Source organism: Nuphar pumila, chromosome 3 (assembly GCF_984573655.1).
Source record: "Nuphar pumila chromosome 3, dmNupPumi1.hap1.1, whole genome shotgun sequence".
NCBI lineage: Eukaryota > Viridiplantae > Streptophyta > Magnoliopsida > Nymphaeales > Nymphaeaceae > Nuphar > Nuphar pumila.
Window position 1 is genome coordinate 53405775 of NC_143251.1, and position 19074 is coordinate 53424848.

At 39.9% G+C, this 19074-nt stretch overlaps 1 protein-coding gene across 3 annotated transcripts in view; it reads left to right on the top strand.

The window, feature by feature from the left end:
- Window positions 1-1296: 1296 nt before the first annotated feature.
- ABCI13 (non-intrinsic ABC protein 11) overlaps window positions 1297-19074 on the top strand; it is a 79407-nt gene continuing 61629 nt past the window's right edge. The window contains exons 1-2 of one of the 3 annotated variants that reach the window (XM_089999510.1): window positions 1297-1661; window positions 1999-2133. In XM_089999510.1, coding sequence (XP_089855636.1) covers window positions 1431-1661; window positions 1999-2133 — 366 coding nt within the window. In that variant the 5' untranslated portion in view covers window positions 1297-1430. The remainder of the gene's footprint in view (window positions 1662-1998; window positions 2134-19074) is intronic. The other 2 variants (XM_089999511.1, XM_089999512.1) reach the window with 2 other exon arrangements.

The following is a 19074-nucleotide window of genomic DNA, read 5'->3' on the forward strand; positions in this document are numbered from 1 at the left end:
TCGTGCAGATCTTCCCCAGTCTCCTTGGTTTTCAAACGTAAGGAAGGGGATGAAGAAGGCGAGGGAGGGGGCAGAAATAACCTCCCGATAATGGTGGATTCGTGCAGATTTTCGTTCGTTCTCTTGGGTGGGGAGTGGTGTAGATGATGGTGGATGGTATTCACGGTAGAGTGGGGAGGGAGTTCACGGTTGAGAGAAGGTCTGATTAAAAGGAAGGTCCAAAATCTACCACCGTTTAAGGTGTTAATGTGACACCAAAATCACCCATTTGTGGGAAAATAGCTCTGGGAGATGGACCTCATTGCCAAAAGACTCATCTAGGAAAGCAAGCGTCACCTGGCTCAAGGCTAGCAAGGTGAATGGAATCACAAAATGTGTCCCTCGTCACACTGGTCGAGGAAGACATACCATTTTTTTAATTGCTCAAAAACCTTAGAACCCCTTTACCAACTATAATTAGTCATCAGATTTGATTTGAGTCCGGATCGAGTGCAATATAATTGCACAAAAATTTGTGCATGAAGCACCCATCACCCTCCATCCGGTCTTGAGTCCCACAGCTGACAGGCTCTGTGCCTCAAATAAAGGGTGATCAGGTGCTTAATCCACAAATATTTGTGCAATGATATTGCACCTGATCTTTTCAAGATTTCAGGTCAGCCCCTACAACCTTATACTTTTCCGTAATTTTGGTGCAGCCAGGGGACACCCCTTGAAACCCTATACTTTTTCATAATTTCGGTGCAGCCACGGGATTTCAGTCTATCTTTTGTGAAAAGATTAGGTGCAGCATGATTGCACAAATATTTATGCATTAAGCACCTGATCACCCTTCATCTTGACGACAGACCTGTCACTTGCTGGGCCCAAGGCCTGATAATGCACAAATATTTGTGCAATCATATCGCGAGGCCAATGACTCATTTCTTATCCCCGACCTGCCACGGTCCTTGGGCCTTGTTACATGGTCCCAAAATACGAGACTTATTCCACAGGAAGGTTCTCGTCGTCTTGTTCAATTTACGGATCTTTAACTTTAAATTGTGCATTATAAAAGAGAACCGGGCACGAGCTGTCTTGTGGGCCTGATCCGACCCGAGATCTGGTCAGGTCGGTTCGAGCTTACGTACAAAAAAAAGACTAGGCCTAAGCCTAAGCCCGACCAATTCGGCCACGGGCCAACCGATCCGATGTCCAGCCAGAGAGAGACAGCCCGCCCCAAATCCGAGGGATGCGACGCGAAGCTAACCCCATTACCGACCATCTGCTTCTTTTCCCCTCCTTTTCAACGTGGGGGGCGGGGGTCTCTCTTTGCTTTCCCATCACCGCTTTCCCATCACCCCACCTTGCCTTCATCCGTCAATTGGGTGTCGCCTTTATATTCTCTGACTCTCTCTCCGATCCCCAACCAGCCAAATACCCAGAGAAAAATGTCGAGAAACTGGACTCCGACGATGCCCCTTCTTGCCGCTTCTCGGTTCTCCTCCTCTCGTCCCTCCCCCGATCCTTTGGCGTCCTGGTGGTGGCGGGGGACCGAGAATTGCGTGGGTACGAGGAGGATTAGGACGCTGAGCTCCAATGTTGGTCGTAAGCAGATCGTATGTGCCTGCTCCGCTCCCCCCAGAAGTTGGGGTGACGGCCCTCCCCTTCTCAAGACCAATGTGAGTTAAGTCCTGTACTGTCAATTTGATTTTTCCGTTGGAGTTTCGTGGTTTCGTTTCAGATTCATGGTTTCATGGATCAATCATATTCATCTCCTCCCTGTTGGTTTTGTGGGTATGCGTTTATCCTGGCATTGAACAGATGTGGGATCTTTCTTTTTTTGTTGTAGTGATTCTGTTTCGGTTTCTGTGTGTATTTATGAAGTTGGTAATTGAAATGGACCAATTGCTTCTTTATTGGACTCTGAATGGTGGATGAAGCTTTGTGGTTTTTTGGGCGTCAGTCGTTTCTGAATTGTAGAAGGTAATCCTTAATGGTCATCTTTATTTTTGCTAGCAGGATTCGTGGAATGTGGTGGAGGGTGCTTCTGTGAGTGGGGAGTCTGACGACGAGTCGGATGTTTTGATCGAATGTAGAGACATTCACAAGTCTTTTGGCGATAAACACGTCTTGAGAGGACTGAGCTTCAAGGTCCTTTTGCTCTTTTGAATTGTCAATTCTCTTTTACATTGATCATTAAATTTTTGAACAATTAGGCGCTTGTTTTTGTCCTTGACATTTATTACCAGTTTTGTGGTATCGTAACAGCAGTACAGGCAAGGTTCTCGGAAATATTTGTGTGTATTTGGAGAGTTTTTATATTTAGATTTGCAGTGTCTGAAGATATTATAATGATTTTATACATCAAATAGGAGTGTCTTTGGCTGTGTTTGAACTTCATTGTGATGTATCTTAAGCTTTGAGAGATTTATAATGGTTAACATTTTACAGAATGCACTTTGCTCTCAATGTGTCTGGAGAAACAACTGACCAACAAGCACTAGCTGTTTGTTTGTGTTGTGCAAGCGATTGCAACAAATAAGAACTGGTACCCCGAGTATATGAAACATAAGCCACCTTCCATAGCTCTGAGGCTGTCATATAGTCTGAGTAGGAAAAAGTTTTCTTGGGAGAGTGTTCTTACATTCTAAGATAATGAAATTTGGTACTGCACTATCAACTGGTGAATGCAGGATTTCAGGCCATCGTGGTACTGCTATCTTCTCTTTTGCTCTTAAAAAAAAAGAAAGCCTGATCCATCTATTAAACATGAAATAGCCATTTGATGTGTCTAAATGAGGAAATCAAAGGATGAAGTTTCTGTAAAGTTTAGAAAATCAGAATTCAACATGAATAGGTTTAGAAACTAAAGAGTACAAATATAAAATCTTTCAAGGTTTAGATTTTAGGTGATCAAAAAGCTATACATTTATTTGATTGGGTCTTGATCATTGATGCATTGATAAAAATGTTCCCACTTTGATAAAACAATATAATATAGGTAGCAGTTAATTGGAAAAACATTCTGTCTTGTATATACTTTTTCCAATATATAAAGTATAAAATTGGCAGATATGTATGATAATTTACGGAGGTGCCCTTACATCTGCCAAGTTGATACATGGGCCAGTTTTTATTTGCAGCTACAGGAGTACTCATGGCATTCATTTTGGCCACGGGAATGAAGGTTTCATTGTAATTGGTTCCTTCTACTTGAGTGTAGCCTTTGGCGATGAGTCTGGCTTTATATTTCTCTATCGATCTATCACTCTTGTATTGATATGAATGCTTTGAACCTCACCGAGGACATGGCATTGGATAGAAATGATTGGAGGAGGAGGATTCATGTGGAAGACCCAGAATGATTTTCTTTGTTGGTTCATATCGCCGACCCCAATTGTTTGGGGATGAAGGCGTAGTTGTTGTTGTTTGTTGTTGTTGGGTAATTTGAAAATTTCCCAAGTTTGTTTTTTTCTTAATGCGCCCAGTTCCTTTTTCATGGCATTTTTCAAACATTTTGAGAATTGGCCTCTTGAAAGCTAGTCGGCTCTTTGTTGATGTAAACATTGTAAAGGAAACATGCATAGGCTTGTGAAAAGACATCGAAAAAGACGTGATTCTCTATGGGGTGCGATGTGGAATCGAAAGTAAAGAAGGTGTAAAAGTCTCTCATCTTTCTTGGGGGGCGACTGATTCTGGTCTATCTCTGCAGTTGTGTGCCATCACCTGTTCCAGTTGATGAGTTGTTGAGCCTGATTTAGAGTTTTTTTCCCTTGCAGGAAGGGGGGTCTAGGGGCTCCCCCCCCGGCGCGGGTCCCAGTTTCTTATGGATCAGACCCGACTTGTTTAGGTTTAGGGTTGTCGCCCTTGCCTTGTATAAATTTTTTCTTTTCTTTCTCTCTTGTATCTGTCGAAAAAGAGCAATAAAGTTTTTCCTTTGGGTGGCCGTGGTTTTTTATTCTCTCTCGGATTCGAGGCAAGGTTTTTCCACGTAAATCTGTGTCCTTGTTGTGTTTGGTTTGATCGTTCTTGTTTATTGTTTCCTTTGGTTGTTTCTTGCTTACGGTTTTCCTAACACCAGTATTAGGTTCCTGATGAGTGCTCATTTGCTTTGGTTGATCATGATTCTCCCCGGTAATTTGATCAAAATTTTCTTCATTGGGAGTAATACTCATTGCCTATGTTGGAATGAATGTCATCACTAGCATCGAGGGCTGGAAGGACAAGGACTTGCAGTATTCCTCCCTATTTTTCATCAAAGAGCAATGAGTCTTTTTCATGAAAGTAAGGTTGTTTTTCAAAAAAATTGTCACGGGAATACAAATTTTTTTATTTTCGGGATCATAATGTTTGTATCCCTTTTTCACAATGGAGTATCCCAAAAATATACATTTCATGGCTTTTTTTTCAAGTTTGTATCTTTGTTGCTCCGGTATGTGCACAAAACATTTGTACTTGAACACCCTTAAGTGAGATGTGGATGATTGTCTCCCCATGAGCAGCTTAGTAGGAATGTTGTAATCAAGTGATTTTCTTGGGAGCCGATTAATGATGTAGCAAGTTGTGGTGACAACATCATATCAATAACTTTTGGGGACATTCATGTGGAACATGAAGGCCCGAGCAACATTTAGAAGATGCATGTTTTTGTATTCTACGACCTCATTCTGTTGTGGGGTTTCGATGCATGTGGTTTGATGTTTAATACCTTGATCAGTAAGCTACTTAGCAAAGACATTGACAAATTCACCAACATTGTCGGCACAATTTTTTTTTATCTTAGCATTAAATTGTGTTCATCATGTTTTGAAAAGTTTTAAAAACTTCAATAACCTCACTTTTGTGTTTAAGCAAATACACCCATGTGGTGTGTGAAAAATCATCGATGAATGTGATGAAATTCTTGAATCCAGAATAGGGTTTGACAAGTGTGAGTCCCCAGACATTGCAATGAACAAGTTGAAATTTTTCATCACTAATAGTGTTAGAAACTTTAAAAGGAATCCTGCTTTGCTTAAATTACTGACATGCATCACACAAATCATGACAAGGTCTTATGAAAGGAAAAAGAATCTTTAGGACACGGTCAAAGGATGTCCTAGCCTTTAGTGCCACAGTTTGTCAGAGTCCACATTTTTGTTGCTAAAGTATGTTTGGCTTTCTTCATCCAACAAGTAAAGTCCGTTATGCTCAAATCTTTTACCAATCACCTTCTTTATGTTATGCTCCTGAAATATCACATGCTCAGGGAAAAAATGGCAATGCTAAGTTAGAATTGTGGAGACAGACATTAGAAGCAAGAGGTTTTAAGTTGAGTAAGAGTAAGACAGAATATATGGAATGCCGGTTTAGTAAGCAACAAAGTAGTGATGGGAGTGTAGTGAAGCTTGGTGAGCAAGAAATATCGGTGGATGATTGTTTCAAATATTTGGGATCTATCATTCAAAAGTATGGAGAAATTGATGGAGATGTAAATCATAGGATAAAGGTTGGGTGGATGAAATGGAAAAGTGCAATTGGAGTGTTGTGCGATCGTAGAATGCCATTGCGGTTGAAGGGAAAGTTTTATAGGACGACTATTAGGCCCACTTTACTATATGACACAGAATGTTGGGCTGCCAAGAGATATCATATTAAAAAAATGAGTGTAGCTGAGATGCGTATGCTTAGATGGATGTGTGAAAATACAATAAAAGATAAGATTCAAAACGAGGAGATACGTAAGAAGGTAGGCGTTGCACCCATTGAAAATAAGATGAGAGTGAATCGTTTACGGTGGTTTGGACATATTCGGCGAAGGCCTAATGATGCTCCAGTTAGAAGGATGGAGAAATGGGAAAATATATTAGTTAAAAGAGGTCGGGGTAGGCCTAGGAAGACTTGGATGGAGATGATAGGAAAGGATATGAATGCTTTGAAGCTCACCATGGACATGGCATTGGATAGAAATGATTGAAGGAGAAGGATTCATGTGGAAGACCCAGAATGATTTTCTTTTTTGGTTCATATCGCCGACCCCAATTGTTTTGGGATGAAAGCGTAGTTGTTGTTGTTGTTGTTGTTACTGACCGGCAACAAGCTCGCAGGGAAAGTAGGTATATAGAGGATCTCAGACGACTTAACATTATTTAAGAAATATGAGGTGCTTATGCCTTGAACAGGAACCAACGAACAATTAGCAATATACACTGGGCTTCTACTGTCTGACCTGACGTTTGACAGGTTATAATTGTGACGCATCATGTGGTCAGTGGCTCTAGTGTCAATAATCCATCTGTTACCAATGGTGCGAGAGGTGAAGGCGAGATGGTTACCTGGTGATTTTGAATCTAAGGCTTCTTGGTGATAGCTAGGTTCGACTTGCTGACCTGTTAGAGAAGCTTTGCAAGTTCATCCATAGTGATGCTCCCCTTGGTCTCTCTCCTGTTGTTTGTCCTCTCTCTTGTCCCAGACGGCCATGTATTTCTCAGCATTTTTCCTTTAGGTATCCCAGCTTCTTGCAGTTACTACAACATAGCTTTCCTTGACCTTCATCATGTCCAGCACCGGTAACGTCCTTGGAGTCAGTAGACGTAGCAGCATGAGTGGCCTCTTTTTTTGTGTCACCTGTGTAGGTAACCTTTTCGTGTGTTTTGGTTGTGGGCTTGGGCTCGACATTCATCACCATTTTTCTGGTTTCTTCACATCGTATGGTAGCACATACGAATGATGACATGTCTTGGGAGTTGGGACACAAGAATTTGGCCTTGTAGTCTTCTCCAAGGCCTGTCAACATTTTAAATATTTTGTCTTCCTCTATTCTATTCTTGATGATGACAGGATCTGTGGCAATTGGGTAGTAGACGCTGAGTTCATCCTACATGCCCAAACCTCTTCTTTGTCCATGGTAAGAAACCAATCCCCCTTAGGGAGCTCAGATAAGTATGGAACAACTTGTCCTTTTTGAGTTGATTGTTCTCATGTTGCAGTTGGTATGTCCCAGCCAAGTTGTTTTGTTCTCCATAGACTTCCTATAGCGAGTCTCAGATTTCTTGGGTTGTCTCAAGGAAAAGGAACTCCTCAGCAACGTTCGATTCCCTTGAGTTTAACAGTCTTGACATAACCAGATGTTTCTTGGATTCCCATTCTTCATATTTGGTGTCATCTATCTTTGGAGCTTTGATCCAACTATCGACATAGCTAAGCTTAGACTTCCCACTTAAAAATAAAGTGTCAGCCTTCGACGATGAGATGTAGTTGGCTATATTGAGAGGAACCGTTATTTTGCGAGTTGGGTTTTGTTCCTAAACGACCATCTTATTGGTGGTAGATGAGTTGGGGTAGCTGTTCTCAGTGTCACGAACTGCAATATATGCTTTGGTGTGCTGCTTGTGGGCAAGAGAACACTTAGAATATGACCACTTATGGGTCAACACATGAAAACACAAGAATAAGGGCTGAGAATCACACATAAAAATAATAAATATTATTAGGGAATAATCCCATGAAGAAGCTATATAAATGAGAGGGGCTGACCCCATTATATACAAGAGAGATCTCTTAAAGAGCCACTGGGACCTACCCAATGGCTAGAAATCTAGCCGTTAGGTAGGGTCCAACGACTCTTTATTAATTCCCAAAAAACCCATGAAGGCTGGGAATTATTACATAAAAAATAAAATAAAAACAGAAAAATAAAAATATAAAATACTTATTTTTGTTGTACATGAGAAAAGACCAAAATACCCTTGAACTACGAATGTACATAATGTATATATATATACATATATGTTTACATTTAACACCCAGAACCATTCTCGTCATCAGCCATGAGAACAAAGAGAAGCAAAGAGAAGACGGATTGTGGAAGGATGGTGGTTGGGACCAAGGTTATCAGAAGCGCTACGTGACATGGGGAAGTGTGCTTCCCTGAAACGCGATTCAGAAGCACTCCTTTGAAAAAATGGAAATGGATTTCTTTGGATTCCTCTAATTGGGAAACGTGCTTCCCCAAAAAGGGAATCTCTCTCTCTCTCTTGCTCTATTTTCTTTCACGCTCTCTCAAGTCTCTCCTCTTCCTCTCTCGCTTTTTGTCTCACACTCTATCTCCCATTTGTCTCTCACTCTCTCTCTCTCACGCTCTCTATCTTTCTTCCTCTCTCTCTTTGTCTTCTTCCTCTTTCGCTCTCTATCTCTCATGCTCTTTCACTCTTTTTATGTCTCCCATTTGTCTCTCGCTCTCTTTTTCTCTCACACTCTCTATCTTTCACACTCTTGCACTTTGTCCTCTTCCTCTCTCACTCTGTCTCTCATGCTCTCTCACTCTCTGTATATTGTTCTTAAATATTATCTTTTAGTTTTTGGAATATAAATTATGGATATTTTTGATGTATTATTTATTAAATGCTTGCAACATGATGCATTTGTTAAATGGTTGCAACATGAATATGAATTCTAAATTTTACTTGATATATTATTTATTAAATGCTTGCAACAAATGTATTTGTTAAATGGTTGCACTTTGCATATATGATTCAATTTTTAGATACTCATGTTTTATTTTTTCAATGATCACATAAATCTTATTTTTTGGTAAATTAAAAAATATATAAATACATTTTCGCTTCCTTTTCGATTCATATTCGCTTCTTAGTCGAATCCTAGGTCGCTTCCTTCTTTGTTTCTCCTTCGAATCTTGATTCGCTTTCGTTTCGATTCCGAGGTCGCTTTTAGTGCACTTCTATTATCACTTCTGAGACGATTTCTGGTTCGCTTCTAGGTCGTCTCATGCTTTCTGCTTCCTAAAATTTTGGAAGTGCCTCGCTTCCTACTTCCGCTTCCTCAACTGGAAACTATGGTTGGGACACAAAGTAGGATGGCCATGTCTCAAAGGGAGTGCTGCAACAATCATCGTTGAAGGATGTAATGGTCAACTGTAAAGGGCACGATGAGTAGGAGTCTTATTGCGATTGCTAGCATCAGTATTTGGTGAGTCCTGCTTTGATACCATATTAATGTTTCAGACGAGGATCACCTATGTTGTGAGAGAGCATCACACAAAGCAAAAAAAGTTTGTAAAATAATGGAGAGAAAAAATTTACATGGTTCGGCCTTGTGTCCTACGTCCACGGGAAAGGGGGAAGAGATCTTCTATTATTTAAATGATATTGAGAAGATAATACATGTATATATAACAAGAGAGATAAGGAGTAGGTGGGTAAGGAGTCAAGGTAGGTGGTTAAGGAGTTCAAGATAGGTGGAAACCATGATACATCATGAATCATGTGAAGGTAGTGTTAAATTGTAATCCATTATCATTGTAATGCCCATATATATATATATATTAGTCGTAGGGGTATTTTAGTCTTTTCTTCTTTTTACACATTCATATTTTGAATATGTTTGTACATTTTTTACTTTTTATTTCTTTTCTTTTTTCTTTTTAATTTTTGTACTTTGTGTACCTTGGGGGGGCCACATGTAGTCGTTGGGCCCCTCCAACAGTCACATTTGTGACCGTTGGAGGGCTCCAACGACTACATGTGGAGCCTCTCCAAGGCCCACTAAGTGCTCTATAAATTGAGCCCCTCTCCCTTGTATTTTCTTATGGCTTTGGGTCAAAGCCCAAGTGTTCAATAAAGTTTTTATTCTTTAGTGCATTTGTGAGCTTGCCATGCTTGAGCCCAAATAGAGCCGAGAGACTATTGAGCTTAGGCATAAACAATTAGTGGAAGATCGTTTCTTTAATTTCTTGAATGGGATTAGGCCCAAATTCGAACAAATTCAGTCTCTCTACTATCCGCTTTCACTTTCCCCCTCTATTGAAGATGTAATTACTAAACTAAGTGGAGAAGAGACTCGTATGAGTATACAACAACAACTACGCCTTTATCCCAAAACAATTGGGGTCGGCGATATGAACCAACAAAGAAAATCATTCTGGGTCTTCCACATGAATCCTTCTCCTCCAATCATTTCTGTCCAATGCCATGTTCTCTGCGAGGTTCAAATCATTCATATCCTTTCCTATCATCTCCATCCAAGTCTTCCTAGGCCTACCCCGACCTCTTTTAACTAATATATTTTCCCATTTCTCCATCTTTCTAACTGGAGCATCATTAGGCCTTCGCCGAATATGTCCAAACCACCGTAAACGATTCTCTCTCATCTTATTTTCAATGGGTGCAATGCCTACCTCCTTACGGATCTCCTCGTTCCGAATCTTATCTTTTATTGTATTTCCACACATCCATCTTGTTCAAGAATAGCAGAGATGCACCGAACCCTAGGAGGAGAGAGAAAGTGAAAGGGAGAGAGAGAGAGAGAGAGAGAGAGAGAGAGAGAGAGAGAGAGAGAGAGAGAGAGAGAGAGAGAGAGAGAGAGAGAGAGAGACGGCTGCCAGAAAAAGAACTCGTTAACTTTTCTTAGGGCTTCTCTCTATTGTTAAATAGAGAGAGGTAAAAAGGTAAAATTACATCTAAGCCCAATATAAAAATAGAATTTCAAAAAATCTCTAACATAAAAGGACTTAACTTAAAAACCACCTATATTCAGCACTCCCCCTCAAGCTGGAGCATAGATATCAATCATGCTCAGCTTGTCACAACATTTTGAGAAATTTGGTCTAGCAAGAGGTTTTGTAAACATATCTGCAACTTGGTCTTCCGACTTTAGATATTTGGTAGTGATATGACCAGCTTGAACCATATCTCTTACATAATGGCAATCAACCTCAATGTGCTTTGTTCTCTCATAAAATACAGGATTGTTCGCTATATATGTTGCAGCTTTGTTATCGCACATCATGGTCATAGGAGAGGAAACCTTCACTTGAAGATCATGAAGAACAGTACGAACCCACATCAATTCAGCAGCTGTTTGGGCCATAGCCCGATATTCTGATTCTGCACTCGACCTAAAAATCACATTTTGTTTCTTACTTCTCCAAGAAATCAAGTTGTCTCCCAGAAACACACAGAATCCTGTGGTAGATTTTCTATCCACTACAGATCCTGCATAGTCAGCATCAGAATAGGCCACTATCTCCAGAGTTTCACCTTTCCTGAACAATAACCCCTTTCCAAGAGAAGATTTTAGATATTTGAGAATCATAATAGCTCAGTGTACCTCAGTTGGTTTGTCCATAAACTGGCTAACTTTGCTTACTGCTAAAGCAATATCCGGCCTGGTCACAGTTACATACAGTAGCTTCCCTACTAGAGAGTGATAGCTTTTGCTATCAACCGGTTTTGACCCTTCTTCAAACAACTGAACTTTATGGTCCATGGGAATATTTGCTGGTTTAGCTCCCAACATTCTCGTTTCCTTTAATAAGTCAAGAACATACTTCCGTTGAGACAAAACCATCCCTTCACGGCTCCTGGCAACTTCTATACCCAGAAAATACCTGAGTGAACCCAGGTCTTTTGTAACAAAGTGTGTTTGAAGATGAGCCTTTGTGGCTTCAATAGCTTTCACATCATCTCCTGTAAGAATGATGTCATCCACATATACCACCATAACAACTATGCCAGAGCTAGTTTTCTTTATAAATAGTGTATGATCTGCTGCTGACCTATTAAAGCCAAAGCGTGACATCACTTCAAACAACTTTTGAAACCATGCACGAGGACTTTGTTTCAAGCCATAAATCGCCTTTCTCAATCTACACACCTTCTGACACTCCCCCTCAACCTCGAATCCTGGATGTTGTTGCATGTAAACGGTCTCAGATAGATCCCCATATAGAAATGCATTTTTCACATCTAATTGATACAAGCTCCAACCATGTTGAACAACTACTGAGAGAACAAGACGAATGGTACCCATCCGTGCAACAGGAGAAAAGGTTTCAAAGAAATCAATACCATATGTCTGAGTATACCCTTTTACTATTAATCTGGCCTTGTACCTTTCAATAGAGTCATCAGATTTGTACTTGATTGTATATACCCATTTACATCCAACAATGTCAGCATCTGCTGGGGGATCAACTAGATCCCATGTATGCTGAGATACTAAAGCATCCATTTCTTCTTGCATAGCCAGCTTCCAGCGATGATCAAGCTCAGCCTGTTGATAGTTCAGAGGAATAGTTTTAGCAGATAAGGCTGAAATAAAAGACTTCATCTAATTTCCAATTCTGGCATCAGAGACAATGAGATATGGGATATAAGGTACATTGTTGTGTCCCCTTTCGTAGAGTAATAGGCCTGTTATCATCATCATGAAGATCACTATTGTCAGTAGAACTTACCTCAGGGGAAGAAGAAGATGAAGGCACTTGAGGAGGTGGAGCTCTACGCACATATACCAATGGAGGATTATGAAATTTGGAAGAGGATGAAGTTTGGTTCGGTAATGAGGGCACAGATTCCAAAGGAAAATGGGGTATAGGTAATGGAAAAGACTCAGTTGGATCATCCTGCAGCGGGAAACTGGTACTAGAGTAATATGGAGTGGATTCCAAGAAAGATACATCCGCACTGACATACTCTCGGCGAGAAATAGGATCATAACATCGATATCCTTTTTGGTTTTTTGGATAACCTATAAATATGCATTTTGTAGCTTGTGCAACTAATTTATCACGGTCAGGGCCAAATTTGTGTACAAAACAAACACATCCAAATATTTTGGGCGAGAAGGAGAAGAGTGGGGTATTGGGTTTTAGGATATGTAATGGGATTAGATCACCCACAGAAGACGAAGGCATGCGGTTGATCAGATAACATGCAATGGTAATCGCATCACCCTAGTATAACGCAGGAACATTGGATTGAATCATAATGGTCCTGGCAACATCAAGCAGGTGCCGATGTTTTCGCTCAGCCACCCCATTTTGTTGAGATGAATAGGCACAGGAAGTTTAGGGTTGGATGCCATGATCTTGGTAAAATTGTAACGGACTTTTTGATTTAAACTCGAGAGCATTATCAGTGCGAACAATCTTGACAATAGATTCAAACTGAGTTTTTATTTCAAGAATTAAGGATTTGATAATACTTGGAACTTCAGATCGTTCCTTTATTAAAAACACCCATGACAACTTAGAGAAATCATCAACAATAACAAGATAGTAACGACACTGAGTCCTAGTAGGAATCTTACTAGGACCCCATACATCTGCATGAAGAAGTTCAAAAACTTTATTACTAGACTGACTCTGACTTGAAGGGAACGAACTTCGATGATGCTTTCCCAACTGACATGCTTCACACTGAAATGATGTGGTAGAAGTAATTTGAGGAAAGACCGAACAAAGCTTTGACAATGATGGATGACCAAGATGACGATGCCATTGAACCAGACTGAATGAGTGTTCCACAGCAGCATGAACATTACCCATTGGATGATGTAGGTAGTAAACTCCATTTTCTTCATAGCATCCACCAATCTTCTTCCCCGTCAGCAAATCCTGAAAATGACAACCCATCGGATCAAATATTACTCTACAGTTTTGTTCTCTTATAAGGCAACTAACAGAGAGTAAACTTTGAGGAAAGTTTGGAGCATGAAGAACATTTTTCAATTGTAATGAGGAGGATATAGAAATATTTCCCTGACCAACAACCGGGGAGGAACTCCCATCGGCTAATGAGACTCCTCGATGAGCATTAATATCCTTTATATCTGAAAAAACACTTGAATTCCCACATAAATGTCTGGATGCACCAGAGTCAATAATCCACTTACTGTCAGTCGGATGAAGATGATTTTCGGTTGAATAGGCAACACCAGCTACCGGAGGGGTGGAACTCAAAGGACGAAGAGCTATCAGTTCATCATATTCAGCACGACTGAGAGTGATACTACTGTCACTTGCGGAGATATTTTCCTGTACCTTGGTTGCCTCGTGAGTAGTAACATTTGCTTTAGGAGCATATGACTTTGATGAAGAGGAGGTTGGCCGGCCATGCTTATCCCAACAACGATCTTCTAAATGTCCAGATTTTCCACAGAATGTACATTGAAGCTTTCCTCTGCCTCCAATACCTCGTTCACGACCTCGTCCTCTGATATTCTGAAGATTTCCACGCCCATAACCAGATGAGACAACTAGAGCAGATGACTGAGTCACAGGCTGAGATTGTGGAAGAGAAACCGCAAGTCTACTCAGATGATTGTATGCATCAGCAAGAGTAGGAACATCTGATCCAGTCAGCATTTGGACTTTTGCAACAGAGAATTCTGAAGATAAGCCTGTAAGAAACCGAGCCACCATAGTTTGTTCTTGATGATCCTTCTGCTTCGAACAACAGAGAGGCCTGTGAGCATTGAGTCTTTCAAACGCAGCTTTTACTGATGCATAGTACTGGGCCAAGGTCTGATCCCCCTGCTGTAAATTATATATCTCTTGTTCGACTTGCAGGATACGACTCACATTAGTCTCTTGTGAATACGTATCACGAAGATTGTCCCACATCTGTTTGGTTGTATTATAGTAAATTAAACCATCTGCAATATGGGGTTCGACACTATTCATGATCCATGACATAATAATGTCATTATCTTCATCCCAAGTAATGTATTTTCCCACCTTTTCATTAGGTTCATCTTCCAACAAAATATGTTTTGTATGATGTTCAGACACCGACATCATAAACGTTCTGGACCACCTTGCATAGTTAGTTTCATTCAACCTTACAGAAGAGCCGTACGAGAAGGGATTGGCAAAAGCCTTATACTCGCCAATATGCTCAATTTTGGAATCACATTTCGAAGTTTCACCCATACTGAATATTTAATTCTATTTCAGCCAAAACAAATCAAATTTACCCACTTAAATAGCAGGTTTTATAAACACAGCAGCCACAACAGATATACAATCTTGACAAGCTTCAAGCAGCACATACGATAGCGTATGTGACGATCACGCTTCAACCAGAACCGACAACCAACATCTATGCTCAACACAGAATCCCTCGACAATAATAAAAAATTTCACATAAGCATGATATTTTCCAACACAACAGATATTTTCCAACACAGCAAAGAAACAATCTTGCTGTTTCCATGACAGAACTTCTGAGAAAAAAAATTTCAAGACAGCATGTTTGATACCAAAACTAATATGTGTCTTTCACAACAAAGAAAAACATCATGATAGCAAACAAACATCACGACAGCATGAAAAAATACCCAGCAGGAATCACGGTATCACGAGATGCTGAAATCACGACCGCAGTTGCTGAACCCATATTGGCTTATGCTGGAAATCACGACAGCTCAAAACAGGATGCTTAGAGAAAAATCACGACAGGGACACGATAAACAAATCACAGCAGCAACACATCTCTATCCCAAATAGCGTAAACAAATCCCAGTCGCAGCACATCTCGATCACAAATAGCCACACGGAACGACATCTGTTATCAGCTGCCACACCCAGAAATCACGACAGATGGAACTCAAGAGAAAGGGGGTACGGCTGCCGAACACACACTCCCACGATGCTCCTTAGATCTGATAACAGATCTGTCATCAGATCTCACGCAAAAAAAAACAGTTAATACACACCTGGTTCCAATAAAATTTTGTTGGTGTAGATCGATTGCAGAGGAGATCACGATCTATCACGTTTCTGAGATCGTTGGCTCTGATACCATGTTCAAGAATAGCAGAGATGCACCAAACCCTAGGAGGAGAGAGAAAGAGAAAGGGAGAGAGAGAGAGGAGAGAAAGGGAGAGAGAGAGAGGGACGGCTGCCAGAAAAAGAACTCGTTAACTTTTCTTAGGGCTTCTCTCTATTGTTAAATAGAGAGAGGTAAAAAGGTAAAATTACATCTAAGCCCAATATAAAAATAGAATTTCAAAAAATCTCTAACATAAAAGGACTTAACTTAAAAACCACCTATATTCAACACATCTAAGCATACGCATCTCAGCTACACTCATTTTTTGAATATGATGTTTCTTGGCAGCCCAACATTCCGTACCATATAGTAAAGCATGCCTAATAGTCGTCCTACAAAACTTTCCCTTCAACCGCAATGGCATTCTACGATCGCACAACACTCCAGTTGCACTTTTCCATTTCATCCACCCAACCTTTTGTAAAAGTATCTTCAACAAGATACTACAATCGATAGAACAATATTCTTGAGAATAAATGTGTGAACATACGCACACCAAGAACACTTGGAACACTTGTGCACAAAAGCACGAAATCACAAATGTGCAAATGCACTCATAAGTTTCATAAACAATAAAAGGTTGGGGCAATAATCCCGAAAACCTTGAGAGGATACAAGAGGGAGTGCCCATATTTATAGGGCATAAGGAGACCTTGGAAGGTGCTCCACATAGTTGTTGGAGCCCCTCTAACGGTCACAAATGTGACCGTTGGAGGGGTCCAACGACTAGTGTGTTGGGCCCCTCCCAAGGTGAGTACAAGTTGCTTTATTAAAAGAAAAAGAAAAAAAAGGAAAATACAAAACATATTCACGAAAAAGAATATGTGTAAAATGCCTAAACTACCCCTAAGACTAAAGATAGAAATATATATATTTTATATATATAATAGGTAGATACATATACATATATATGTATTACCTTATATATAAAATATATATACGAAATTACAAGTTTGATTTACATAATTTAACACCCCCCCTCAAACTTAGGGCAAGATGATCGATAGTTTGCCAAGAAGGAAGTTGAACTGCGAAGCGCACAAGGCTTTAGTAATGAAATCTGCCAACTGATATTCGGACGTGACATAAGGAAGGTCAATGACTCCTCGGAGATATGCTTCACGAACATAGTGACAGTCCATTTCGATGTGCTTAGTCCGCTCATGAAAGGTGTGATTTTTCGCAATGTAGATTGCGCTCTTGTTGTCGCAACACAGCTTGGTGGGCCCTTCAATTGTGATCCTCATGTCTTCTAGCAGTTGATGAATCCAAACAATCTCCATGGTAGTAGTTTACATAGCACGATATTCAGCTTCAGTTGAGGAGAGCGACACCTTTTGTTGCTTCTTGTATCTCCATGAAATTAGTGAGTCTCCTAAGAATACACAAAAACCAGTGGTGGAGTGACGGTTATTTGGGTCTCCTCCCCAATCAGAGTCAGTATAAGCAATTAATTTTAAATCAAAAGAAGAGGACAGAAAAACTTCCTTATTTAGAGTACCCTTTATGTATCTTACGACTCGCAAGATGGCACTCATGTGAACTGATGTAGGCGCATGCTGAAACTGACTTGCAGTATGGACTGCATGGGATATATCTGGTCTGGTAATACTCAGATACATTAATGATCCTACAAGCTGCCTGTAGGGTGCAGGATCCGAAAGAGGAACCCCATCATCAATTTTCATTTTTGCCCCTACTACTGTAGGAGTTTCACAAAGCTTCTCATCTGTAATACCTGACCTATCAATGATCTCAGAAGCAAGCTTAGTTTGAGATAAAAAATATCCTCTAAGAGAGTATGCTACTTCGATCCCAAAAAAATAAGTTAGAAAACCCAAATCAGACATTTCAAATTTATCTTTCAAGATAGATTTTATACTCTTAACCCCGTTAGAATCACTCCCAGTGATGAGCGTGTCATCAACATATAATAATAAAATCACAATCCCTGCATTGGATTTTCTAACAAATAGAGCAGTGTCAGTAAAGCAAGAGGAAAAACCATTTTCAATCATTACAGAGTTAAACCTATCATACCAAGCCTTGGGGGCTTGTTTTAGACTATAAAGTGCTTTTTGAAGGCGAAACACTTTTCCCTTGGGAGTCTCCATTCTAGGTGGAGCATCCATATAAACTTCTTCGTTTAAATCGCCATTTAAAAAAGCATTTTTAACATCCATTTGATAGATGTTCCACTTGTTGATAGAAGCAACGATTATAAGACATCAGACAGTGACCATACGAGCTACAAGAGCAAAAGTTTCTTTATAGTCAATGCCATATTCTTGACTATATCCTTTTGCGACCAATCGATCTTTATATCTTTCAAGGGATCCATCACTTTTAGTCTTTACTTTGAAAACCCATCTGCACCCTATTGTTTTCTTACCTTTAGGAAGATTTTGAAACTCCCAAGTTTTGGCTTTTCTCAGAGCTTCAAGTTCATTGTCCATTGCACTAATCCATTCAGGGCACTTTTGTGCTTCTTCGAAATTTCTAGGCTCTATATAAGAGTGAATGGCACTGAGACAGACTCTATATTTAAGTGAAAACGAGTCATAGGAAATGAACCTAGAAGGAGTCTTTCTACTTCTTTCGGTTCTACGAGGGATTACTTCGCTCTGAGGAGCACTTGGACTCGCATCATCATATCTTTCAAGAGCACTTCTAAAGTTGTTTCGATCTCTATGAGTATAGGTGATAGGGTCTCTAGGTAATCCTTCATGTTGATGTGACGAAGGGAGCAAGAGAATGTTTTCCCCAGTTTCAAATTCATTTGAGTTACTTTGATCTGACTCATCATCACTAGTATCATCGTCTTTATTCAGTAAATCAAATAGAAAAGAATAATCCACATTCTCATTATGATGAGATTCACAATGTTCGAATCCACTAAGATTTTCAAAAAAACTCACATTTCTGGAAACATACAGTTTATCACTTTTGACATCATAACAACGAAAACCCTTATAGGTTTCAGAATAGCCAAGAAAGGCACAAAGAATGGCCTTAGGAGAAAGTTTTTCATTCTTGTCAGTAAGAACAAAACATTTACACCCAAAGACCCTTAACCTGCTATAATCAGGTTCCTTTTCGTATAAATTTTCAAAGGGAGAAATTTTGCTTAAATTTTTTGATGAAAGTGTGTTTATGAGATAGACAGAGGTAAGGGCTGCCTCAGCCCAGAGATTCTTTGGAATGTTTTGTGAAATGAGTAAAGTCCTAGTTGTTTCAATGATGTGCCTATGCTTTTGTTCGGCTAACCCATTTTGTTGGGGGGGTTTCGGACATGATTTTTGGTGAAGAATACCAAAATTTTCAAGATAACTTTTGAATTCATTTGAGAGGTATTCTCCTTCAGAGTCGTACCTAAGGATTTTTAGACATCCATTGAATTGATTTAAAATCATCATATGAAAACTTTTAAAGGTTGAAAAAACTTCATGTTTATGTTTAAGAAAATAGATCCAACAAA